Source organism: Saccostrea echinata, unplaced genomic scaffold (genome assembly GCF_033153115.1).
Source record: "Saccostrea echinata isolate AGI-Se365-2 ecotype Australia unplaced genomic scaffold, CSIRO_AGI_Sech_v1 ptg000054l, whole genome shotgun sequence".
NCBI classification, from domain to species: Eukaryota; Metazoa; Mollusca; class Bivalvia; order Ostreida; family Ostreidae; genus Saccostrea; species Saccostrea echinata.
In genome coordinates, this window is record NW_026889803.1 from 18,285,558 (window position 1) to 18,311,267 (window position 25,710).

The window sequence follows — 25,710 nt, forward strand, 5'->3', positions numbered from 1 at the left end:
TCTGATACTCAAGAGAAAATTATAATTTGTGATGATGCTTGCTCTACAGTGGTACTCAAATGATTAACCTTCACATGAATGAAAATACCTACCAATTGTTAAAAGCCTTGATTGGAAGTTTTTTTTCTTTAATTTTGACCTGAGTACTTCAATTGAATGTGAGGACTATAGAGATACATGGGCTGTGTTTGTGTTACTTCTGTATCCTGGTGAACTACTGACATGCTGTGAGGACTAAACTTGGGGCCCACTAGTATTTACTAGTGATGATAAAAGTGGTCAGGCATTAATACTATGAGGTTCTTTGCTTGAGTTTCATTTGTGGAATTCTTTTAATCTTTTGCACAGAATTGTTTTCTAAATGAACTCCGGAAATGATGTACATTTCTATTGTTTAATTAAGAAATGTATGTGCATGCTAAAATTTTGTTTTATTTTTTATATGCGATGCATGTAATATATTAATTTTATGATGCAATGGGTCCATTAAACTCTGTTCAATCAGAACTGATAATTAATGTAACATGGTAAATTGCTAATGGTTCTTCCACAAGAAGAGCAGGTGTTGCACTTAATATATATATATTGCTTTTTCATTGGTCTGCAATGCAGCTGAACTGTATTTCATTTCATGCATTAATTGCATGCTGTGCAAGCTGGAAAACGTTTCAGAGATGCCAGAGGAAATAAGCATGCATGGATAATTGTAATCTAAAGATAGCTAGACCACACTTCTTTTAATAAGTGTTTGATTGTTGAACTTGTATTCTCAGTATGACCATTGACTTTCATCTAAGTGAATGGCTTGTGCAACATGTGCAGCAGTTTCATTTGAATTTTACAAATTTCAGCTCGAAAATATAGTGTGTGCATCTTTTGTGTAATGATAGATGATTTTTTTTCAAGTTAAAAAGATACACATTATTTCACCTTCTTAAGACATATGGTATCAATCACATCCATTTCAGTGTGAATGATGCTTTTTGTGTTTGGTGGCCCGTTATTTTTTGGTGAGCTCCCTCAAATTCATTTAAACTGTCAGCCTTCAACAATAATTTCCTGTTTTTTAAGTTGAAAGAAGACATTGTTTAGAGTTATCATAGTTAAGGATGATTCATTTTCTCATGTCATAACGAGACAATGCTATCTTAGACCCCCTGAATTTCTCTTCACAAAGCATCTCATCAATGTCCACAAGGGTCAGAGATGAAATCTGGTGGTCTGTAAGTGGACATGATACATGGCAAAGTCTTATTCAGATGTGTTTCTTGTTTTTTTACTGAGCAGCAGTGAGATTACCACATATATAGCATAGGTAGACTGAAGAATTTGACATGTAAGCTATGTACACAACAGTAGTGCTTATGTTGTTTAAATTTGAAACAAACAATAGGCTCCAGCAGTACATTCTAAAAAAATAAATAGTTTATTATTAATCCTCCTCCCTTACATTTAAAAAAAGATTTTTAGCTCACCTGAGGTGAAAGCTTTTGTGAGCTTTTCTGATCACCCAATCCACAGCGTTTGTCTGTCTGTCTAGCTGTCCGTCTGCAAGTTTTCACATTTTGACGTCATCTCAAGAATGCACTTGGTACAAAGCATCCCTTGGTAAAACCAATTGTAAATTCTAAATTGTTAAATTGGGGGGGGGGGGGGGCAAGCCCCTTTCCAAGGAAAGATAATCAAGAGAAAACAAAAATATGGACGGATCATTAAAAAATCTTTTTCTTTAAGAATCACTAAGCCAGAGAAGGTGAAATTTGAAGCTCACTGAGGGAATGTAGATTCTAAATCATTCAAATCATGACCCTTGAGGGTAGATTGGGTCAGAATAGGGAGTCACAATTTTACATTGAAAAAAAAATAGAAAAAAAAAACCTTTAAAAATCTTCTCAAGAACCAGCATGATACTTAGGTGAAAGCTTCCTTCGGTAGTGTAGATAGTAATTATTCAGATCATGGTCCGCAGGGGTAGGGTGAGGCCACAATAGAGAAAGTTTTACATAGGATTATAGAGGGAAAAATCTTTAAAACTCCTGTTCTCAAGAACAGCAAAGCCATGTTGAGTCAAATTAATGTGGATTAAGCTTCCTCAGATGATGTTGATTCAAGTTTGTTGAAATATTGAACCTCTTTGGTAGGGTAGGGCCACAGTAGATGGTCATTGTTTTTCATAGGAATTTATAGGGAAAAAATTTAAAAACCTTTTTCTCAAGAACAGCAAAGTTGTGATTAGTCAGATTTATATGAAAGCTTGACCTCTGGTAGTGTAGATCCATTTTTATTAGAATATGGCCCCTGTTTATAGGGTGAGGCCAAAGGCGATTAAAATTTTATATATTAGGAATACATGTATATTGGGAAAAAATCTGATGTAGAACAGCAGGTCAAGTGACTCAGGTGAGCACTGTGGCCCATGGGCCAATTGTTTTTTATCGATATTCTTGTAAAGTTGTAAGTTTAAGTTAACTAGTGCAAATTTTATTTTTGTCCATAATTACTCTTGGTGACAAAGTATTTACATTAATCTCACAAATGGGAGATATTTCTCTTCAACATATAGACCCCCAAAAAAATATTGTGATGGCATGTAATTTTTTACATTTCTGGTGTATTTACTTATCATTAGGGTATTTTCTCTCCCTTGTATATGCACAAATCAGCAGAAAAATGACATACATATATTTTCACTTTACAGTGTACATGGATTATGATGAATGATAGTATATATTTTCATAATAGCAAATGAATTTTCAGGCTGAGTGCTTCTGAATGGCTAGCACATGGTCTTTGTGGTGAGGTATTTAAGTTATGTTTTGACGGATTGGTGTCAGGTTCTTGGCTTTTTTATGTCTATGCCCTATCCCCAGCCTAGGAGCCGTAAAAAGCCAGCTATCTGACAAAGTCTCAAGTCTATTGGTTGAGAAAGGAAATTATTGTAATGTCAGCCACCTCTCTCGGTACTATGCTCCAGCATCTGTAAGGTGAAACTTCATGTATTTTTATTCGTCTTTTTTAATCTACAGTTATTATGTGATACGAGAACATAAATTTACGCAACTTTCAATTTTCTTGATACAACAAGCTGACACTTTTGAGAAAGAAACTGGATATTCTTTAAGGAAATTGGTGGTGAAACGTGGTGGAATTAAGGCGAACCATCACTCTGTAATTATTTATGTTTTAATAAACAAGGGCCTCAATCTGTAGTGTAATAATTCTAAACACTTCTCCTGTTATTGCCCGCACGTGAAACTTGAGTTCTACCAAGTCTCTCTTTTTCTGCAAAAGTTTTTGGATGAAAAGATTTTTTGTGGCAGATATTTTTTTTTCGGAAAGGAATTTTGAGAGGATCTTTATCATCTGGGAGTTTTCCTGCAAATTTCAAGACTGTGTACATATGTACAGTATTATATCTTATCATTGAGAAGTCTGCAATAAAGCGTGTGATAAAGCGATATTTTTTTCCCCCTGAGGAAAGAAGGGATACAGTAAAGGATAACTGGATAAGCTTATAACAATGTCTCAGGGCTACTTGGTTTTACAAAATCCGGCTAGTGAGATCGGAGAGGAGGTAAGTGTCAGAATTTTCTCAAACAAATGTACCTCTTGATTAGCCTAGGTGTTTGATATTAAATGAACTTTAGTTATTCATCTCATGCATTTTGTATGTAGCTTTTGGGGTAGTTTTAAGATGATAAATGTAGCTGTATTGAAGTTTCCTCATTTGCACAAATGGTGTTTTAATCATCACATTGTAAGCTCCAGGGGTGTTTTATTAGGTAAAATATGTAAGGAGATCATCTTTTAGGAAGTGTGAAATCTTGTGTTCAGATGCATAGGGAGTTATATATCAGGGAAAGAATTTTGAGGTTTACTGCTGTAGAGCAGTGTTGTAGTACATGTAAAGGGAAAGAATTTTTCTTGATCTCAGGTATCAGTTGCAGTAGGTACGGATAATATTTCAGGGAGAGAACTTTTTTCTTGATTATTACAGCAATTTCCCATGGATATAGATGTTTTAGTTGTTTTAATACACTGCATTTAAAAAAAGAAAGAAGATACTTGCACAACTGCACAGGTACACTTGAATTGTGGAGTACATGTAGTTGAGCTTAAACCTTGAACATTTTTTAAGGTTTGTGAGAAGTTTAATTAGATAATATAATGAATATAAGATAATTCAAATTGTCGGGGTCCATGTGCGAATTATTTCTCGTGAATTTGACAACATATTCCCCATTTCTAAAATCAATCATAATATAATCATCTCAGTTAGATGGGATTACATTTTCCAAATAACATGAACCAACTTTTTGGGCTTGTTATAACTGTTCCCAATATAAAAAGACATTTCTTATAGAAGTAATGAAAACGTTAATTATTATGTGCTATGGAAATGCCATGGTGCATTATTAGTCAGTCAGGTTGAATTGATATTGGCCATGCAGATTGATCATTTGGACAGTTTTAGGATTTAACTGTTTTTTGGGAGGTAAGGGTGAGGGCCGGGTCTTGGTCTTGTGTTTCTTTTTCATTTTTCTATAACAGGTGAAATTATTAATATCAATGTACAACCATAAAAAGTAGGTGCTTACTAGTAATTATCTGATGTGTATAATAAATCATTTTACAAAAATAAACAACGAAGTGGATTGTGTGTGTATTAAGTGCATTTTTAAATGTTTGCAAATATTTCATTTGTAAAACTTCTGATTGGTCATCTCTTACCAATTTTGTTGAGAGTAAATTAAATGATAAAGTGCTGTTCTAAAGTAGTTTTAGAATAAAGAAATGATGCAGAATGTACCTTCTAAGTAGAAAGTTTTTTTTTCCAAATTATTCCAAATGCACTGTTTCTAATTGGACAATATTTCTGAGAAAGTTTCCAAAAATATCTCCGATAAGGACCCCTGGTAATATAAATTACACAGGCATTTATCCTAAACACCTGGTGTTGGTAATGTTAATAGGAAAGACTCTTGGATCCCCCTGTGTGAGTGAGTTTACAAAATACAGCATGATGGGAACTTCTTGGCACAGGGCACAGCAGATGATAATGAATGTTTCTTTTATCACAGCAATTAAGTGAGTCATTGGCCAAGATCATGTCTTAGTCTGATATTACCTGAAAGAAACAACTTTTTGCTATCAAGACCTCCTGACAACAAGTTCATTTCTCTGTTGACACATTTTCAGGGCAGACGACACAATAGCTTTTTCCATTTTCATTGATATTCATGTCGCAAAACATTCTGTCTTAATGCATCCTCTGCAAAACATATTGATCAAAGATTTCTTTTGCTGATTTGGATGTGATCTGTACCCACCTTTGTGCATAGATGACAAGGGTCACTGGTCATAGACAAGCCAATGAGCCATAATCAGCACTTTATTGTAATGGAACATTTCAAGAGGGCAAATTAACACAGTACTGAAAATTATTGGCTGATTGTTTAGGATAATGTTGTGTGGTACAGGAAATATAATTTCAAAAAATACGAGTTGTTGGACAAAGTTGACATTTACTAAAAAAATATTGTGAATTAATTGGACTATAAGTATGTTGTTCAGCAGTGTTTAGTTGCATTTCCTCCACATGACACTGGGATAATGCAGTGATATCATTTCTGTGCTTTGTGACCGTGTGTTACTTTCATGTGTGTAACATATCTGGGCTCTCATTAATGGTAAGATTTTGCTAGGTGAAGGTCTAAAGTTTGGTAGTTTCTGAGAGAGTTTCATCATATTCAGCCTCTTTGTGTAAACTGACACATCTGGATTTCATGAGAGTGAAGGACAGCAGAGAGAGAAAAACCAAAACCAAATCATCAAATTATTTCAACATCAAGATTGTCTGTACTAGGAGGGCAGAGGGGCCATGTTCTAATATAAACAAAGGCTCATTACATCCTGTGTGCAAGTCAGAAGGTTTGATAGTTTCCTGTTTAAAATAAGTGCATAATTAAACTAAAAACTGGTGGAAGTCTTCTGCTACAGTGCAAGATTTTGAAAGGTATGCTGAAAATAAACAAAAAAGTCATTCTAGGAGAATTCTAATTTTTGGGGGCTTTGCTGAAGAGAAAGTGTGTTGGGAGATTAAATTTCAGAGGAGGAATTTCATTGCAGTTGTGCTTGCCACTTTCTTATAGTGGAATTTTTATGGTATATGTGTTCCCAAATATCATTTGGCTGTGAAGAGATTTTTGCAAAGGATATTCACTGATACACAGCAAAGATGTTTCTCCCCATCACTGAGTTGTACCTGTTGAGTTAATCATAAATTTGGAAAGGGATTTTTGTGCACCTCATAAGAACTGAAATATTATTGCAAAGGGGGATGTGTTAAAAATATTTCTGTTTTTTTTTTTTGGAAAACATAAACAATGTCTTCTGGTGCTAGTAATACCCTAGGTGGAACTACAGGGAGTAGAGGCCCTGCCCCTCCTTTGCCAGAGAAACCGCCTTCAGTGGCCGAAAGGACAAGATTGTTGAAATCAAGTTTTCGGAAGGACGATGTGGAAAAGCCTAAGATAATGGAAAAACACAGCAGTCCTGTAGTAGAAAGGGCAGCAACACTGCCCCCGGCCAATATGACCAATGCTAGTACAAATGGGGAGAAATCAGAAACCCCTTCCCCATCGGGCAGTGTGAACTCAATGTCTAGTATTGGCAGGTATAACAATGATAAGTTGATGGACAGCAACAAGGAGGCTTCACTGAATTACAATACAGGAGGTGTAAGTATACACGTGTGAATGATATTATATCTCCCAATACTACACGTACAGTATTGTAGGCAAAGTACATGTAGTACTAGTTCATTGTTGGATTACTACAAGGTTGCAAAGAATAGGATTTGAAAGTATAAAATCTAAAATTAAAAAATTGAAGCATTAAAAAATTCTTGAAGTAGGCTCTCAAAAACTTACAAAGTATCTTGATAGCTTTGATGACAACATTGTCTAACAAAGAAGGAAATTATACATGTTTAACTGATTGTGTCTTGTGATTTTGATAGTGAAAGTAGTGGTTTTTAAGAATAAGTTTGTATTATGTCTCAAAGGATTGGAGTTTATCAGCTAACGGGGGTATGTACATGAGAAAACGAATGCTTAGAAAACAGGCATTGAATAAAGTAGCATTTGTTAAAAAAGGGAAGAAAAAAATTACTGAAAATTCAGATGCATGCCTCTGCTGTTTAACTTGATTAGATTAGGTGGAGCATAGAGAGCTGTTTGAAACTTTTGAAGAAATGCCAGCTGAGATGCACATTACTTGGGTAGTGTGATTGCAAGGGATATGGAGGAGGTTAAAGATGTAGAGATTGTTTGAATGATAATGTGAAAAACAAGTTAGAAGTCCTACATACAAGGGCTTTGATGTGATCAGGCTTCCCCTTGCCAGCATCCTCTCAATGCATGTAGTTTTAAAGTAGGTGCCATACTATCACTTGTTTGATGAACTTTTTCATTGTAAGGGACTTGTTTGTCATTCAAGCATGCCCACAACAGCTGTGGTGTATGACTGTGCATCAGACTGCACCTAATTGAATCACATGATTGGTATGTCCTATAGTTACCCACAGCTATGCACATATAGTACATTAATGTGTAGTGTAGGAGTACTTGAGAAAATCTATGATCAGTGCCAGCACATGTTAATGGGTTATGGTTCATTAACAATAGCCCCAGGAAGATGTTTTAATGAGAAGATTGGTCAGTCATTAGAGTGGTTTGTCCATTTTATTGGGTAATGTTGATCTGACATATGCTGGGGTTGGTACATGTATGCAGCACAATTATGATGATTATATTCAGGGTTCTCATTAACGCAAGAATCTGCGTCCTAGACGCAGTAAAATTCCTTGGGACGCAAGGTTCTTAAAAACGATGCGTCCGCGGACTCGTGATCGGACGCGTCCTCGTTAGCGAGAAAATTCGGGAGATTTCGAAAACGGGGAATTTAGATGTTAGGATTTGTCAAAGAAATATTTAATTGAAACCTTCATGTAACTATCATAAAGTTTATCCAAGAAACAACTTTTCTTGTACTTATTTCACTTTTTTTAAACAGGGATTGATCATAAGATATTTCATGTTTATTAGTCCAGTCATAATAGTGTCGCATGCCAAACTTAAAAAAAAAACACTTTTGAATCTTGAGTGTTATCTACATGCAGAAACCATAATTACTGCTTGTATACACAATGGGGCTTGATTATCTCGTGAATTTCACCCAGTGCAGACGACCGACAGGATTAGTTACGCCTCATTGCACATGACACCTGTGATTGTACACAGTCAACTTTTGGGTACTAGTTGATTATGCAACAGTTAATTTTAGCTTTATAAACACCAAGTTATTTTATGGCAATTGATTACGCGTGTATTTTAGAATATGGCTTGAATGCATTACCAGTTTATATACTTGAATATGTTAATATTGCGTAAACAAACTGATAAAATGAAAAAGATTTTTATTGATGTTTGGATGGAAGAATACTGCAATATTTTAGTTGGGACTCAACATAATTTTTCTGGGACGCATCAAATTTAGCTGGGACGCAACCTTCTCAGAAATCTTGAGTCCTGGGACTCAAGTTAGCAAAATCCTAGTGAGAACCCTGTATATTTCATGCTCAATGCTAACAGAACAGAACATTTATTTTCTAATTTAGAGCCCATAACAGACAAGTATGAAATTATTACAATAATAAAGGAAAGATATGCCAGTGGATAGTATAACAATTTGTAAATGACATTGCTCATTTCAACAATAATATTGTACTATTTCAGTTAAAGGGAATACTATATATAATGTGTATGGCTACTACAATATGTTATCATTTATAAATTTGCCCACAGAATTAAGAGTTTCTTTGTCTTCAGTATTGAGTAACCAAAAAAGTTTTTGTTCATCAGATAACAGATATAGGAGGCCTTCAAGTTTGTGTGTATTCCTCTGTGTCTCCGATCAATAATACTGTAATAGGCACATTCTATTTTTAAATCAGAAAAATCCTATATTATTTCTTGTGTAATATGACAAAGATGTCATTAGAGTTGTACATTAATTCAGTAGTGTTGTTTTCCTTTCTGAAGAAGCATGTGTATAGCTGTTGGAAATGCTCTATTTATAACATCTCATCACGCAAACTTAGTTGTTGTACACTAAGGTTGTTTTAATGTTATCATTGCCCTGTGTGATAGTAAAATATCTGCCCTGGGGCTGTTTTTAGATACACTTCTCCATTAACTATACACACAGGCTGCTTAAAAATGGAAGAAAACCCCACAGGAAATGATTCATCCTAAAGGTCAAGGTCAAAAGTTCTTTCACTTCGCTTACTACATTTGTATGGTAACAACTGTTGGTAAAAAAGGGCCTGCTTGCTTTTAGTTCCGTGTGGCAAATTTTCTGTTTGGAAAGGAAGTTTACTTCATAATTAAGCCCTCATTGTGTGTGTTCTAATCAATAGAACTGGGAATGCATATTAGCAGTTGTTGGAAAGAACTCTAATTACTAGAAGAAAGCCATGGATAAAGCAAGCATAGTAAGGAGTTTATGTGTTTTTGTAGTTTTTCGGTTTTCTTGCTTGTTGCATTAAGAGTTTATGGGATGTGCATTATGTTCATTCAAGTACCTGTAGAAAAGGAATTAATTAAAGGATGCTACAGTGCATGAAGAGATGCCCCAGATTTTATCCATTGTAAATAAGAGTCCATTGTTATTGTCTTTTTTATCTGGGTCAGTGAAAAGGGATAATGTACACATCCAGGCAGATTAACCTTATTAAAGTGAATAATTTGGTATCTCTCTGTACCTTGTGTTGTAAAGGAAACAGATAAGATTTAAAATGAATGCATGAGGATTTCCTTTGGAACAGGAAGGTGCAGTGTGTTTTACTTAGCTGTTGTTTTGGGGAAGATATTGCATATTTTGATAATTCAGCTGCAGTGTTTACACTTAGATGTATATTTAAAAAAAAAAAAAAAGACTCGAGGTTTTCTATTATTAAACATTATTTCTTGACATTTTTGTTTGTAATACAATAATGATTTTATATGTGTTTTTATACAGCTTCAAAATATTTTTTTAAAAGAAACAGGGAATAATATTACTGTAACAGCTGTATGAATTATGCAGTTGTTTGATGCTTCAACACAAGACCTTTCAAATTAGCTTTTGAAGGAGGTCTTGAACAGAGCCTGTCATTGGATATAGTTAGCAGTTCAGTGACATATATGTGCTCTGTAAATGAAGTATATGTGCAGAATCTGAGACACAGGAAAGCTCTCATTGAATGTTTTTTATTGCAAACCTATTAACAAAGACTTTTAACCTATATGTTTAAGAGGTCTTTAAAAAAGTAAAATCAGGCAATGGTTAGATGTTGGCAAGTGCCTTGAGTATTTATGTATTTAAGAGGATAGTTTTGGTCCTCTAGAAGGTGTTTGCTTTATGATTAAGTTTCTAAAGAGTTGTTTGCTCTTCACTATTAACCTCAGATTTACTAGAATAGAAGGACTCAGTCAGTCTGGGTATTTTAGAGTTCTTAAATGGATTTGACCTTTCGTGACAGCTAGGGCCGAACTTTCTAATGTGCAGGAAATATTTTTCTGTGCCATGTGAAATGTGACTCCTGGCCTTGCTGAAAAACAATTAATCATACAGACTGGAAGTGTATTGATAATTTAAATATTTCCCTTTCAGTTATGAGTTTGGCCTTGTCACAACAATACTTTATTTTAGTTTAGCAATAAGGAAATTTGTGTTTTTTAGCATTGAAATTATTTAAACGTTTGTACATGATAACCCCAAATATTAAGCAAATTGAGCATTATTAGATGTACTTCATGTAAAATGGTTGATATTTAAAACTTGAGAAATATTTACTTCAAATTTATTATTAGTCAGTAGAATGATACTTATTTACTGAGCCATTTTTGAGAGAGAATAGTGTAAACTCTTAAGTTTTCAAATTTTTTCCTCCATACAGTTGAATGCAGCCAAAAGGGAGGCATTCTTTAAAGGCAGTGAAAGTGGCGGACCAAAGTTTGATCCTTCACAACGTTTCGCGGCGGACAGAGAGCGGATTCCACGGGAACCACACAGTGGCCACACATTAAAAGATGCTGATGAACGAGAGAAAGATTTACACCACAGGGAAAAGAAATATGGAGACAGCACAAAAGAATTGGATGGTTATGTTGGTTTTGCAAACCTTCCCAACCAAGTATACAGAAAATCTGTCAAAAGGGGATTTGAATTCACATTAATGGTTGTTGGTAGGTTAACACTTGGAGTTACAAGGGTTTTATGATGTTTGATAGACAAACATGAGATTCCTTGCAGATAATCATTTGCTGTGATGTTCTGAAATTTTCTCATAGATTTTTTTGGATGTTCATAAGGTCACTGTCAGCAGGAATATTTACTACCATCTTATATCATGTATATGCTGTGTTATTCTGGGAAACATCCAAGCTTTTGTTAAGCTTCTGTTCTGTTCTATCATGATGGAGTACTAGATAGAAAATGTACTCTATACAGCTTTGCATAGCATGATTTTATGTGTAAAAAAAAAATAATCAGGTCAAATAAGAAAAGAAAAAGACACAGTTTGAAATTCTGTTCATAAGTTCCATTTATTCTCGTAACTTGTATATATAGAATGGTGGACTCTACATCAGCTATCTTTTTTTCTGTCAGTGTTTTTTTTTTTGAGCAAAAAATTAACAGGGTATTCATGACTGATTAAATTCTGATGTTAACAGAGGCAGAACAAAAGTCAGATAGAACATATGTACAGTGTCTGAATCTCTGCCTTACATTCCCTCCTATTCAGACTCTTGGCTACCGTTTATTCAGCATGTTGCTCTGGAGGTGGCTTAGGCATTATGATGAAATTGGTACACAAAATCTTTGTCAGTGCATTATTTTCCTCTAAAGAGAACTAACTGCACACTGCATATTTTCAATCTAAAAAGGGTTAGTTTTTCACTCTTAATATTTTTTTTCTGGAATTTTTCATCAGAGAGTTATGTAATATTGGTAACATGAGGAAATGCTGATCTTGGGAAAGACAGGATTTTGCATACATTTTTCAAGGGGGTGTGCTGTCAGATGGTTTAAACTTTTAAATAACATTGGAGCATCACTCAGGGCAAAAATATGTTTCTTATGTAAACAGATAGGAAGAAAAAAGAGAAGCCTCTGACTTGAGGGTTTTTGACATTTTAATGCTGATCCAGTCGATAAAACAACTTGAATTTTTAACTGAAAACTGAGAAGACCAATAATTGCTGAAAAATTTTAATATGGTGTGAAGTTTTTTTGCTCGCAGGGAGTCACAGATGGGTGACATTTCTATCATTTTGGGGAATTATTTTGCACTAAAAATGAAAAGTTTATGTATATAAATAGTGTTTATTACATTCTTCTATGCATGAAATGACACTAGGTGAACAATTGGAGTTTTTCTTAAGGTGTTGAAAGCAATGTTTTTCTATTAATTCTAGTTCTCTTTTCTACATCATTGTTTTGTTAAAGATTTAAAAGATACAGAAATTTGGTTGATGTAGTACTTTTCAATATGAAAAACATGCATGGTGACAGAAAACTGTTTTTGCAAGAAGATATTCCTTGATCATATTCTTCCCATTCATTGTTGTATAGATTTGAAAGCTAGGAAATCTTTTCACGCTGAGTTGACAAATTCCAAGCCACTTATCTTCTCTCATTAGATAGACTTGGTTATTAGGCCAAATAAATGTCAGGGCCCTGTAATCTGCTGGAATGTCATCAAAATTATTTTCTGGTTCAGATCTTTTGATACTTATCCTAACTTATGTAATTATTGTCCCACTAATACAAGTAGATACCAGACCATATGTAAGGGTTACATCATTCATTGGGTATGGGAGAGGTGGGACCAATTGCCATTGAAAATGGAAAATTATGAACTAACAAGCAACATAGAAATTTCCTTTGCCCACCCTAGTTCAAATTCTGCAGGATGGGTTGTGTGCAAGATATTTTGTTTACATTTTAAATTTTTTAGACATTACTTTTCTCAGAAAAGTAGATTTAGTGGATACCTTGCCCAACCCCTTATCACAGGTGATTACTACCCTTTTAATTTTGTTTACATGGGGAAACTTACAATATCTTGCTATGATGTACATGGTAGGAAGGTTGATTTGTATCCATTAGAATGTATATATGTTGAATGGGAGGGATTAGTGTAGATTCTAGACCAGATCATGACTCTGAAACACAATGGGATGCTCTTTATTAAGGTCACCTCAAGGGTATTCTGATCAAGATGAAAGAGGGTGGATAACAAAGATCTATTTATATTGTTGTTCTAACTGTGGCTGTCTAGGAATTCAAAAGTCCATGGGAAAAGAAAACAGTTTGAATGTAGAAAATAACATTGAAAAATTCAGGTTCATTTGGGCTGTACAGTCCCAGACTAGCATCAGCATTGATTTTTTTGCTCCTTCCATGATGTCCCTTTATTTTCTCTGGGGAAGTTTAGCTCTAAGGCAGGGTCACCAGTTTGTCTGCATGCTATTGATTTTACTCTAGGTTTATAACTCCATGTTGAGCTCTTTTGTACACACAGGCACGTGCATAGAGGCGGGCATTATCAATCTGAGAATGGTGCATAGTGCAGGCTTAATCAATTTGAAAATCATTGCAGTGAAGTAGTCAGTGTGTTGAAGACCTGTTCATAGTCAAATGAAGTCACATATGTTATTTTGAAATATTAATGAGGTTTCATTTACATGAGCGTTATGATGTTAGATTTTTAAAGGCCATTAAAAGGGTTTTAATGACAATTAATAACTATGTATTGTGTATATTTCTAAATGCATAAGTGATATTTTGACTGTGAAAGTGATTACTGAGGAGTCTTGGGGGTCAGTGTTTGTGGGCAAGCAAAGTTTTACACCTACTGTAGAAATTTTGTAAAGTTCTGCATAAGTGAATGATAAACTAAGTTCTAGACTAAAAGTTTGTTAACTATTCACAATTAAAGTTTACAATCCAGTAAGTGTACTTGAAGGAAAACTCGGAAAAGTGGATTTTTTAAAATCATTAGTGATAGATTATCAACATTAAACAGCTGTGCTCTGTTTACAGCAGGTACATGTAAACAGTAATACAAATTAAGTCAGTTGTCGAACTGAAATGAAAATCAATTTCCTTGAGAATCATTTTAATTATATCTTGAAACAGAGTTGGCTTGCTTAAAAATTGCTGTAAATTGCAGTTACACTGATAACGCTATAGCTTGTCGCTGAGGGGTATGTGAAGGTAAATGTCATCATTTGTTGAGGTTGAAACACCTGAAGTTTCCTGAGGACAATGTCCTTTTTTTGTCTTCACAGCTGGATATTTTTAATTTATTTGTCCCAGGATAGGATTTCAAAATTAATGGGGAGGATAATTATATGCTAGGGTTACGAAAAAGTTATTAGTTATAGATGTTATAGATAAACAGTATTCTATGATAATTATGTTTTGAAGAATGAGTTACTCTTTACAGGTAAGATAATATATATAAAAACAATGACAGGATGAAAAGACAAGTGCACACAACAGTGGTGCTGAATGTGCTCATTGCATTCATAAAATGATTCTTTGTGTGACTCCGTAACGTAAAAAGTAGCACACTTGGATTATGTTTTAATTCTCTTGACACCTGTCAGGGAGAAGTCCTGATTTCTTCCGTGTCACAAGGACCTACATTACTTATCAGGATTCGTGATACTGACAGATATATTACATCTTATTATACTAAATATATTTACATTTCAATTTTAATTTACATAACACCTGAAGATCGTTTACTTGTATGATGCAATTATAAAAAAAAAATTGCACTTTAAGCATTGTGGTCTTCAAATAAATCATTTTCATAGACTATGTAGATATTCAGTTTTCAACTGTTTTTGGCAAAGTTTATTGTTAACAGACCTTTTTTTCTGGGGATGGTTTCGCTTATCAGATTTTTCTTTCATTAGTGAATCAATCACAGGTTCTTGAATATATATAAAATATGGAGAAAGTAACCTATAGTAAATGATTACAAAACACATGGTACAAAGCCCATGTTTCATTAAAGAAGGGTGTATTTGTTTTTTTCCTCCATGATTCAATGTTTAGTGAGAGTGTGCCAGTTGTTTTATCTTCTCTCTTCCTTGTGGCATCTGCGATGAGTTGTGTATAACAAATGTTAGGTGCCATGGAAACTCTTGTTGCATCTTTAGATGAGATTCCCAGATATTTCACCATCATCCTATTAAAAGAAGCTTTGGGTTGTTAATTTTGTGACCCTTCAATCTTTTTATCCTTGGCAGAAAAGATAGCTGATTTTTTTTAATCTGTGTATTGTTAACGTTTATGTATTTATATCTATAGCATCCATGTTTATCAGTTTAATTCATAAGCACTGGCAGTGAAAGTGTTAAAGAAAGTGCATTCCTATTACAAATATAATTTAAGTTGGCAAAAACATTAAGAAGAGAAGATGGAATGTTTATGTAAAAATTCATGTTGAAATTGATTATTCATGGAGCCTTCATGCACTATGCCTTGTTGGATTGCCTTTATAATTGTTTGATTTTTATATACTCTTCTATATTTTTTTCATAATTAATTTACATGTAACTTGTAGTATTAGCAGAACATTTGATAAAAAAAATCTAAATTTTTATCATAATTTTCAGGTGAATCGGGGCTTGGTAAGTCCACCCTCATCAATTCTCTCTTCCTCGCTGACCTGTACAGTTCAGAGTACCAAGGTCCCTCCCACCGGATACAGAAAACTGTTAAGGTGTGTATGTGTGCCAAAATTGACTGTGAATAACGAGAATTTCTTTCTCATTTTTGATACCATGATTTTATCTCATGTTTATTTTCTTATCATCTTCATACTTGCAAATTTTAGACTGTAATTGCACTTTCAGACTTTCTTTCCTCCACTTAATGCTTGAAGGTTTTTTTCTTTTCTTTTTTTTGTAGAATTTTTGATGAAAATGTTAGTACATTAAGTTTTACAAAATTGCACTTTTCTGGCAAAACCACAAGAAAGTTGTTCTTGCTCTAAATATAGTTTTTACCCTTTATCAGTATCTGATTTAATATTTGGGATCAGTGCATTCTTAATACATTTGCTTCAAGGTCTTAATATTTGTTTTCATGAGAATCAAATTTAAGAATTAATGCATGAGGTTGCTATTGAACCAACTACTGGGAAGTGAGGGAAAATAAATATCAGAATTAATGTACTTCATCATTATAAACTGTTGATTCATTTAGATAGTTTATTTCTTTTGATAGATTTATCTGAATTCCCGTCGGCCATTTATAATGCCAATCCAATCTCCAATTTATATTTTGCAGCTAATCAATGATATACTGCTACCTAAATTTTCTGCGTTTTTCATCATTTATACCATCTGTCTTGAATCCTTCAGCATAGTATTTAATGGATAGAAATGACTAATGATATGCTCTCAGTTTTTCTCTTTGAAAAGAAGATAACATCATTTATTGGATTTCATTTACTAATTTGATTTTTTTCACTGCAGGTTGAAACCACACAATGTCTTCTGAAGGAAAATGGAGTTCAATTAAACCTGACCATTGTAGATACTCCAGGATTTGGGGATGCTGTAGATAATAGTAACTGGTAGGCAGAAAGACAATCTACAGTAAAACACAGTTACACCAAACAAGCTTATAATGAATTCATGCTTACAGTGAAGTGATTTTCATTCCTATGATTTATAAAAAGTTTTATGAACTTCATGGATATAATGACTTATATGTATAACAAATCATAATTGCTTGTCCATCACCTGGCTTCAAGGTTACTTTGCTATAAGCCTGTTTTACTGTAACTGTGCCTGGCTAAGGGGTTTCATAAATTTATAATTATAACTCATTATAAACTAGTGTTGGACAAATATGTCCCATCCAAGGGAAATCCACAACTTTCAGTATAACCTTGCAACACTGTAAAGCAGTACAATCACCTACATTATTAGCCTCATGGACATAGGGAAGGATTTAACATTCAGAGAGACGAAACAAGGCAATAATTCATTATGGAGGAATATTTTTCCTGTTGCCCGTTTTACAAAATTTTAAAATATACAGATTTGAGCACTTTGTATGTGTATGATGTTCCTGGTTAGCTATAGCTAATAGATTTCAAGTTTAATTCAGTACCGTTCTCTCTTATTTAATATGTTAAAAAAAAAGAACTTCGGAAGTGTAACAGCATTAAATGCAAGCTTTCAACCAGACACAAACTTCAACAAGGAAGATAAAATGAATCAATTTACAAGCACATTTCTCCCTTTCAATCCATATAAACACAGTACATTGTAAGGGTGATGAAATCAGAACAGATGATTGATTTCTCCATTGTGTGGACGCTAATAATCTGAAGGTTCTAATCACATGTAGTTAGACATCTAACAACACTGACCCACTTTTCTGAAGCCTCTATTTCCTCTCTAAAATGATCCATATTACATTTAAAAACTTGTCTTGCTTCCTTTCTGGAAAATGTTTATTTCTTTCTCTGAGGAATTTTGTTAGATTGAGGAAGATGATATAAGTGCAAAATAAAAATAGAAATCTTGTTATATTTTTTGCATTTGTAACTGCATTTAGGTTTAGGGGGAAAAATGATGTTTCAGTTGTTGTTTTGCAATTGAAGTTTTGAGGAGTTCCTCTCTCTCTCTTCCTCCCAAATACACACACATTTCTGTGCAAATTTATCTTGGAAGTTGTATGGGTTAGAATCTTTAATAACTTTTAAAGATATTAGTTTTTAAAAAAAATACCTGTGACGAGTCTTCATTTTTTCAGATTGTGCTTTAAAAGTGCAAGAAAAGCTTAATTGCTGCTTTTGAGGAGTAAATATATTCTTTAAAAAGTTTTTTTTTAAATTGCAGCTGGCAGCCAGTCATAGATTTCATAGACAGTAAATATGATGAATATTTAAATGCGGAGTCACGAGTGGTGCGATCCCCCACACCTGACACCAGGGTCCACGCCTGTCTGTATTTTATTGCTCCCACAGGTCATGGGTTGGTATTTCTTAAAACAATGTGAATGGATATGATTGAGATACAAGAACAGTTTTGCTTAAAAGTTTTTCTCTTATCACATATATTGGCAATGTATTTGACAATTTTTTTGAACAAAGAAGAAAATTAAGATGGCCGAGAATTTTTGTTTAAAATGAAGTTACTTTTGCAGTCTTAAGCCCTTAGATGTAGAGTTTATGAAGAGGCTACATGACAAAGTGAATATAATTCCACTCATCTCTAAAGCAGACACTCTCACTCCAGACGAATGCAGGGAATTTAAGAAAACTGTAAGTTAAATTTAAATGCAGCAACAGATGATGAATCATAAGTTTTAATACATTTTTTTTCTCCGATTTGCAAAATAAAAATTCTTGAGTCATATTTAGCTAGCAGTTGATTTAGATTTGAAAAAAAGATTATTTTCTTTAAAAGTTGAGAGGGAACAAAGAGCTAGTGGGAGATCATTATAGGCATTACAAACTTAAAATAAAAGTTAAGCTGTTGAAAATGATTGTAATAATACATTGTGAAAAGTACATCACTTGTTCAAACTTGTTAAACCAATGTCAAGAAAATCATCTATGTATATTGATAGGTTGATGTGATTATTTCGAGTTACAAAAAATTAAATTCATAGTTTCTCAGGCCAAAAATTTCAAAATTCAGTGTGGCAGGGAAGTTTTTTTTTTTTTTTTTTTTTTTAGAAGCAGGTGTTATACCTTTTTTTCAAGTCAGTTGTTCAACAAAATGATGATATAAACTGATTTTTACTTTTTTTGTTCTCTTACATCAATTATAATATATAATGTTATTCCTAACAAAGTTAATTCGTAAAATACTGTATTAACAAGAAATGTGTTGTTTATGTTGTATTGTTATTAAGAAATTTATTGTTTAGCATTTATGAAAAGGGGAATAACTCAATTTTCTTTTTCAACTTGGACAAGTAGAAAATTGAGTTATTTCCCTTTTCAATATTTCGTTAAAATTGGTCAATGCGGCAGTGTTTGACCTGATGTGGCGGTGCCTGAGAAACTATTGATTAATTTTTGTTGGCCTAATTAACGTATACCATATGCTTAATGTTTGCTTTGGCATAGACAGAAAAAATGTTCATTTTCAGATTGAATTCTTTGTTTCTCTTTAATAAAGTTTTGACATGAAATTTAACATGAATCATCAGTTTGAATATTTTTTTTTTCTCTCTAATTTGCACAATAAAAATTCTAGTGTCATATTTTGCTAGAAGTTGATTTAGATTTGAAAAAAAAAGTTATTTTCTTTTAAAGTTGAGCAATTGGAGAAAGATGAATAAAAACTTTTAATTACAATTGTTGGCATTTCTTTGTAGATTCTCAACGAAATTGCCCAACACAAAATTAAAATTTACGAGTTCCCAGAATGTGATGATGAGGAGGAAACAAGAGTTCAGAAGAAATTAAGGGTAGGTTATATATACTGCAGGGATATAATTACAAAGGGATAAAAGGGGTCAAAATGGATGTGTGTGTACATTTCAAAATTCATGTAAAACAAACGGGGAAGGTTGCATAGCATTGTATTTCATGCCAAATGATATTTGGTGACCGAAGAGTAAAAACTAGGGTTTTTCAAATTCTTCATAACGTATTTATGATAAAAGAAGGAAATATACAGTGTGGGAAGGAAATATTAGCTCAAAGGGTGTTGTATGGATATTGTTTGGTATCAACAGTATTGAATTTCATATTAATATGCTTGTATTGACCTTAGTTTGCACTCTGTGGCATAACCTTATATTTAATTCAAAAATGAACTGCCTCAGTATTTGACACAGCTCCTTTACCAATTTGCTGCATGCACCAAAACTACATCCAATTGCAAGTCATTGTACAAAGGGCATTAAGCACAACAGGAAAAATGATCTTCTCCTAAGCATTGGCTGAAATTTTTTTTCCCAAATGTTTGAATAACTGAATGAACTTTTAAATTTAAGGGGATGAAGGACACATGGTCACATGACTCTGTTTAACTATGTCATAGTCTCCGTTTATGTAAGTGCAAAACGTTTAAAGCATCAGTTCTTGTATAATTTTTTTATACAATTTTTTTACTATTAATTACCATCTTATATAAAAAAAATTATAAAGTTTTAACATTCTTGTAAACATTAACAAATTATGAAAAAGATTGATCCACTCCTCTGTTTCCCTAAACTGCACGTCCAACAAGTCGGTGACGTCATGCACGATCTGTTAGTACAGCAAGATCATACTCAGTGAACAGAGGGGCGGTATTATTATGTAAAAACAGGTAATAATCAGTATATGATGAACTATTTTGAGAAACAGGAAACACAAAAATTATTTTTGCATGGCTGATCTTATGTAGGTATATCTTATTTCGCTTATTTAGCTTACGTGTGACGTCATAGTTGGTTTTTCCCGTACTCGGCAAATGTAACATGACACGTTTTTGTCATGCTTAGGTCCTCTTTAACGATGTCCTGTGAAATAATGAGGTCAGCTTCATCATTCGAAACTTTTACAGTTAATCAATAATTTGAAGGATTTGCATTTCAACGTAAATTAGAAAATATTGAATGATAGAATTTTTTGTAAATTACGTTTTTTATTGCAGGGTTCTCACTAGGATTTTGCTAACTTGAGTCCCAGGACTCAAGATTTCTGAGAAGGTTGCGTCCCAGCTAAATTTGATGCGTCCCAGAAAAATTATGTTGAGTCCCAACTAAAATATTGCAGTATTCTTCCATCCAAACATCAATAAAAATCTTTTTCATTTTATCAGTTTGTTTACGCAATATTAACATATTCAAGTATATAAACTGGTAATGCATTCAAGCCATATTCTAAAATACACGCGTAATCAATTGCCATAAAATAACTTGGTGTTTATAAAGCTAAAATTAACTGTTGCATAATCAACTAGTACCCAAAAGTTGACTGTGTACAATCACAGGTGTCATGTGCAATGAGGCGTAACTAATCCTGTCGGTCGTCTGCACTGGGTGAAATTCACGAGATAATCAAGCCCCATTGTGTATACAAGCAGTAATTATGGTTTCTGCATGTAGATAACACTCAAGATTCAAAAGTGTTTTTTTTTTAAGTTTGGCATGCGACACTATTATGACTGGACTAATAAACATGAAATATCTTATGATCAATCCCTGTTTAAAAAAAGTGAAATAAGTACAAGAAAAGTTGTTTCTTGGATAAACTTTATGATAGTTACATGAAGGTTTCAATTAAATATTTCTTTGACAAATCCTAACATCTAAATTCCCCGTTTTCGAAATCTCCCGAATTTTCTCGCTAACGAGGACGCGTCCGATCACGAGTCCGCGGACGCATCGTTTTTAAGAACCTTGCGTCCCAAGGAATTTTACTGCGTCTAGGACGCAGATTCTTGCGTTAATGAGAACCCTGTTATTGTTTGTCTTAAAAAGTGCGTAATTTTCCCTATCCAGATGCAGTGTGATAGACAAAAGTTGCTTTTTCGAATTTTAAATCCTAGTTATACTCTGAAATATTTTAAAAGATACATGTCCACTTTGATATTTGTTATGTATTCTTAAAAAATCCCATTATGGACAGAGTAATGCGCTCGGAAAAATGGAGAATTAAAACTCCACTTAGATACTGTAGGACATAGTATTTGTCAATCAATATCTCTAAAATAAGGTAAGAAACCTGATGATACAACTGCTTTAAGATATGTGGGACATACTTAATTAGAAATATATAAAATATGAAAAAAATTGAATGACAAGTATTTTTTCAGCTCAAGGTCCTTCTCCTCCTAAAGAGTAGCAACATGGTTCTTGTATGTAATCAGTATTCCAGAATGTTTTATTTTTTATCATAGGATCGAGTTCCCTTTGCAGTTGTAGGCAGCAATCGTGTAATTGAAGCTGGTGGAAAGAAAGTCAGGGGGAGACAATACCCTTGGGGTATTGTGGAAGGTAAGATGAATCGGTTGTTTTTTTTTCTTCCTCAACATGACTTCTGAAATACCAATACAGTTAATACAAATTCTCCGATGTCAGATAATAGATACATTTACACTCAATCTTTGAAATGCAAGTAAATATCTATTAACTAAAACTTTGTATTTTTACCTAATTTTCAGTTGAAAATTTGGAACACAATGACTTCATAGCCTTACGGAACATGATCATTAGGTACAATTAGCTTTTCACGTAACGCCATCTTTTATTTTTGATTAAAGCAATGGATACAAGAACAATTAACTTTTCAGAAATATCTCAAGAAATTAGAATAAAATGAGATTGAAAACTTTGTTAAAATTTATTATCAAAATACAGATGAAAAGTTAACTGAATTTTAACAATCTAAGATTAACCAAAGCAAACTGATTTACAGGACGCATATGCAAGACTTGAAAGATGTCACCAACAATGTTCATTATGAAAACTTCCGGTATAATAAGTTGGCACCTTCTTCAGCCGATGGCAACAAAATCAAACCAGGGTCACTATCAAAGTAAGTCTGGCTTCTCCATTTTAAAGAAGACTAAAGTAGATTCAAGAACACTTAAGAAATATAAAACAGATAATATTTATTCAGGTCTTATCCTGTAGTGAACTGTGTACTGTTAGAAATGGGGATGAGTGAAGGTTCCATTATAGTATGAAGAAAGTAATACTTTTTATACAGATTGATCATATTGTAGAAGTAAAATAAATGATAATGCCTGGGCACGTACTGTTGAAACAGCAAAACATAACTAGCTAATACTTCTAATCAGAAATAAGTAATTTCCGACAGTCAAAAGCACATGATTTAATTCATGGATGGAGTGTTGTTTCTGTAATTTTTGCAGGATATCCACACACATAGTACTTTCACATTTTCATTATTCTCTGGCTCTACTGTAGGGAGTGGATAAGAATCCAGCAAGAGTACCTGTGGTATTTTTTTTTTAAGATAATGCTTCAGAAAGCTTACATATGAGTCTTTTTTGTCTTGCAGGGACCCTCTATCACAGATGGCCGAAGAGAAAAAGGAGCATGACAACAAAATGAAGAAGATGGAAGCCGAGATGGAACAAGTGTTTGAGATGAAGGTCCAGGAGAAACAATCAAAGCTCAAGGAGTCAGAAGCAGATGTAAGTGTTATTACTTATATATAGTGCCACTGTGTATACATTGTATTGTAGAGAGTTCAGCAGATATTTAGGTTATGTATGAATCGTGACTTCAGTAAGGATTGGAGATAATATAAGAAGAATTGGTATTGAAAAAAATCTCTGGATTTTCTTGCTAAGCTTTCATAGCTGACTTCAAATGAAACTTAGCTGAGTGAAGGTTTATTGTAAATTTTTTCTACAGCAAGGTATCAATTGAGGCCTTAATGTAAATATTTTTGAGTTGATACTGGGCATGATTTTCACTTTATGTAGCAGATGCTATACATATTAATATTATTGTCTTAACATTTAAAACACCCAAAGTATATAAATTTGTGTTTGTTGTATTATCTACTGAGCCATTGGGATCATTTTATAGCATTAAGCCTGGCAAGTAAGAGGTTAACATTATTTAAACAAAATGTCAGCATTGGCATTCTTTTCAGTATTTTTGAGAAATTGTTGTTGATGTTTGACTTGATATTGTCTATAGCTTCAAAGGCGAGCAGAGCACATGAAGAAGAGCTTAGAGCAGCAACAGAAAGAACTAGATGAGAAATGGAAAGCATTTGAGAAGGAAAAAGAGCAGTGGGAAGATTCTGTGGGGCTCAGCAAAGGGTCACAAGAAAACATTAAAGAGTAAGACTGATCTTCCTACAAGTGTTAAACAGTGTTTCATACTGACCTTCTAAACTGTTGAATAATTTGCTGTGGGGCATTTGTGGTCTGATTTTATCGATATCCTTGATATTACTGCTACATACATATATTTTTTTTGAAAAGCACTGATATGGGAAAAAAAAAATTGTAATACATATTTATTCATTTTTTTTCTTTTCAGTTCACATAAAAAGAACAAAAAGCACATATTCTAACATCAGTAACTTAAGAACATACTTAACCATTAATGTAAAGACAGTACCATGTGGTCTGTGTCATAATTCAGGAGGGGGGAAAACTGCTTGCTGATGGAAGAATGAGGAATACAACATGGTCATCCTAATTACAGTGAAGTCAAGGAACAATCACCCCAAAAGCACTGACCAAAGAACCAAAACTGCACAGGCAATTTGCCAAAATATGTAAACTTTTGTGTTTCAAACTAATGTCAATACATAAAATTTACCATTGTCACTTTTGTAAGAAATACCTTATGATAAAAAAAATTCCAAGTTTGTCCTTATTTTGCTAATGAAGTGTTGAGTGTTTACTTTGCTACAGCACATGTTTGTATATGAAAAATGAATAATTATGAACATTTCTTAAAAAAAAACAAAACCTTATGTCAATGCTTCATATGTACATGTATTAACCGTGTGTTATAATTTTTGCATGTTGTTTTCGTAGAAATGCTAATTATTGGTGCAATTCAAGGGCAAAAGATCTGTACTTTGTTGTAATTTTGTGCGAGTTTTTTTTACTGTAAATTGCTGTTGCTTTATGTTTTTGTTTGATACGAATTAAAGCAATACAGTGTGTAAAAAAAAAAAATTTGTAAAATGTCAGAGAGTCTTTTGCCAATTTTTCTCTGGCAGCTAGTTAAAATATCTAAAACAATGTTAAAGAGTTAAAAAGGTACTACACATTTTATAGGTAAGGGGGAGGGACCACAGATTGATGGAATCCAATGTTTTGTATGTCTAGTCATGAAACCCTTCATTGTTTCCATTTCTTTGGATGTTTATATTCACACCTTGATTGCATAATTAGATTAGCTCATGCATAAACCCTCCCCTATGTGTGCAGTGAGGAAACATTACTGCATTTCAATGACAGTCAGAAATCTAATTTCACTTTTTTTTTTCATTTTTCTAGTATGCATTGCAAAACAACTCGGATCTTACACACATGTACAATTGAAAGTGTTGAATTAGCACTGACCATACCAAATCTATGCATGCATTGCAACAGTATGGCGGCCTAAAATCAGTTTTATATCAACTTATTTTACATTTATTTTTTTTTTTTTTGCTCATTGTATGAATGTATAATGTACTTGTGTATGACTTATACCATAGTAATTTATTATCGCCATATATAAGTCCAGTTCCCACTTCATTTATATCACTCTTCAACTTATGAAGTTCACAGAATTCTTGTATGCATTTCACAGAGGAGTTCCTATTTTATAACCATTTCTTAGAATTTACCTGAAATTGAATATGAAAGAAGTTTAAAATTGTGTAGATTTGTGTAAAAGAAGCCTTGCATATACAATCTATTTCCCAGATTACTATTAAAAAGATTTTTTTTTTTGAAAATATTATGTTTACTGTTAAATTTGAATCAAGCAATCTCATTTAATCTTAGATTTTACTTATTTCATACCAGTTAAAGTATTGTTGTGCATATTTATTGTGTACTTTTTTTACAACTATTCATAAATAATTAACTTAGAATTTACAAAATGGAAACAATAAATGTTTTATACATGTAA

General features: G+C 33.3%; 1 protein-coding gene across 4 annotated transcripts; it reads left to right on the top strand.

Annotated features, from left to right (window-relative positions):
- The first annotated feature begins 3,363 nt into the window (after window positions 1–3,363).
- Window positions 3,364–25,710, top strand: LOC133172357 (septin-7-like). 4 transcript variants are annotated; one of them, XM_061307225.1, is made up of 13 exons: window positions 3,364–3,574; window positions 11,003–11,291; window positions 15,744–15,850; window positions 16,608–16,708; window positions 17,985–18,119; window positions 18,292–18,409; window positions 19,474–19,566; window positions 21,990–22,086; window positions 22,254–22,305; window positions 22,508–22,627; window positions 23,117–23,252; window positions 23,767–23,912; window positions 24,115–25,710. In XM_061307225.1, the coding sequence occupies exons 1-13, from the start codon at window positions 3,521–3,523 to the stop codon at window positions 24,146–24,148; spliced, it is 1,482 nt and encodes a 493-aa protein (XP_061163209.1). In that variant the 5' UTR covers window positions 3,364–3,520; the 3' UTR covers window positions 24,149–25,710. The 4 variants fall into 4 exon arrangements, with proteins under 4 accessions (XP_061163209.1, XP_061163208.1, XP_061163210.1 ...); XM_061307224.1 differs by lacking the exon at window positions 3,364–3,574 and adding an exon at window positions 6,366–6,740; XM_061307226.1 differs by lacking the exon at window positions 3,364–3,574 and adding an exon at window positions 6,991–7,091.

Excerpts from the sequence above, each read along its gene's own strand:
- LOC133172357 (XM_061307224.1), top strand. The coding sequence starts at position 6,387 with ATGTCTTCTGGTGCTAGTAATACCCTAGGTGGAACTACAGGGAGTAGA. Across the intron at positions 18,120-18,291 it reads ATTGCTCCCACAGGTCATGG|TCTTAAGCCCTTAGATGTAG; the intron begins GTTGGTATTTCT and ends TTACTTTTGCAG. Across the intron at positions 22,306-22,507 it reads TTACGGAACATGATCATTAG|GACGCATATGCAAGACTTGA; the intron begins GTACAATTAGCT and ends ACTGATTTACAG.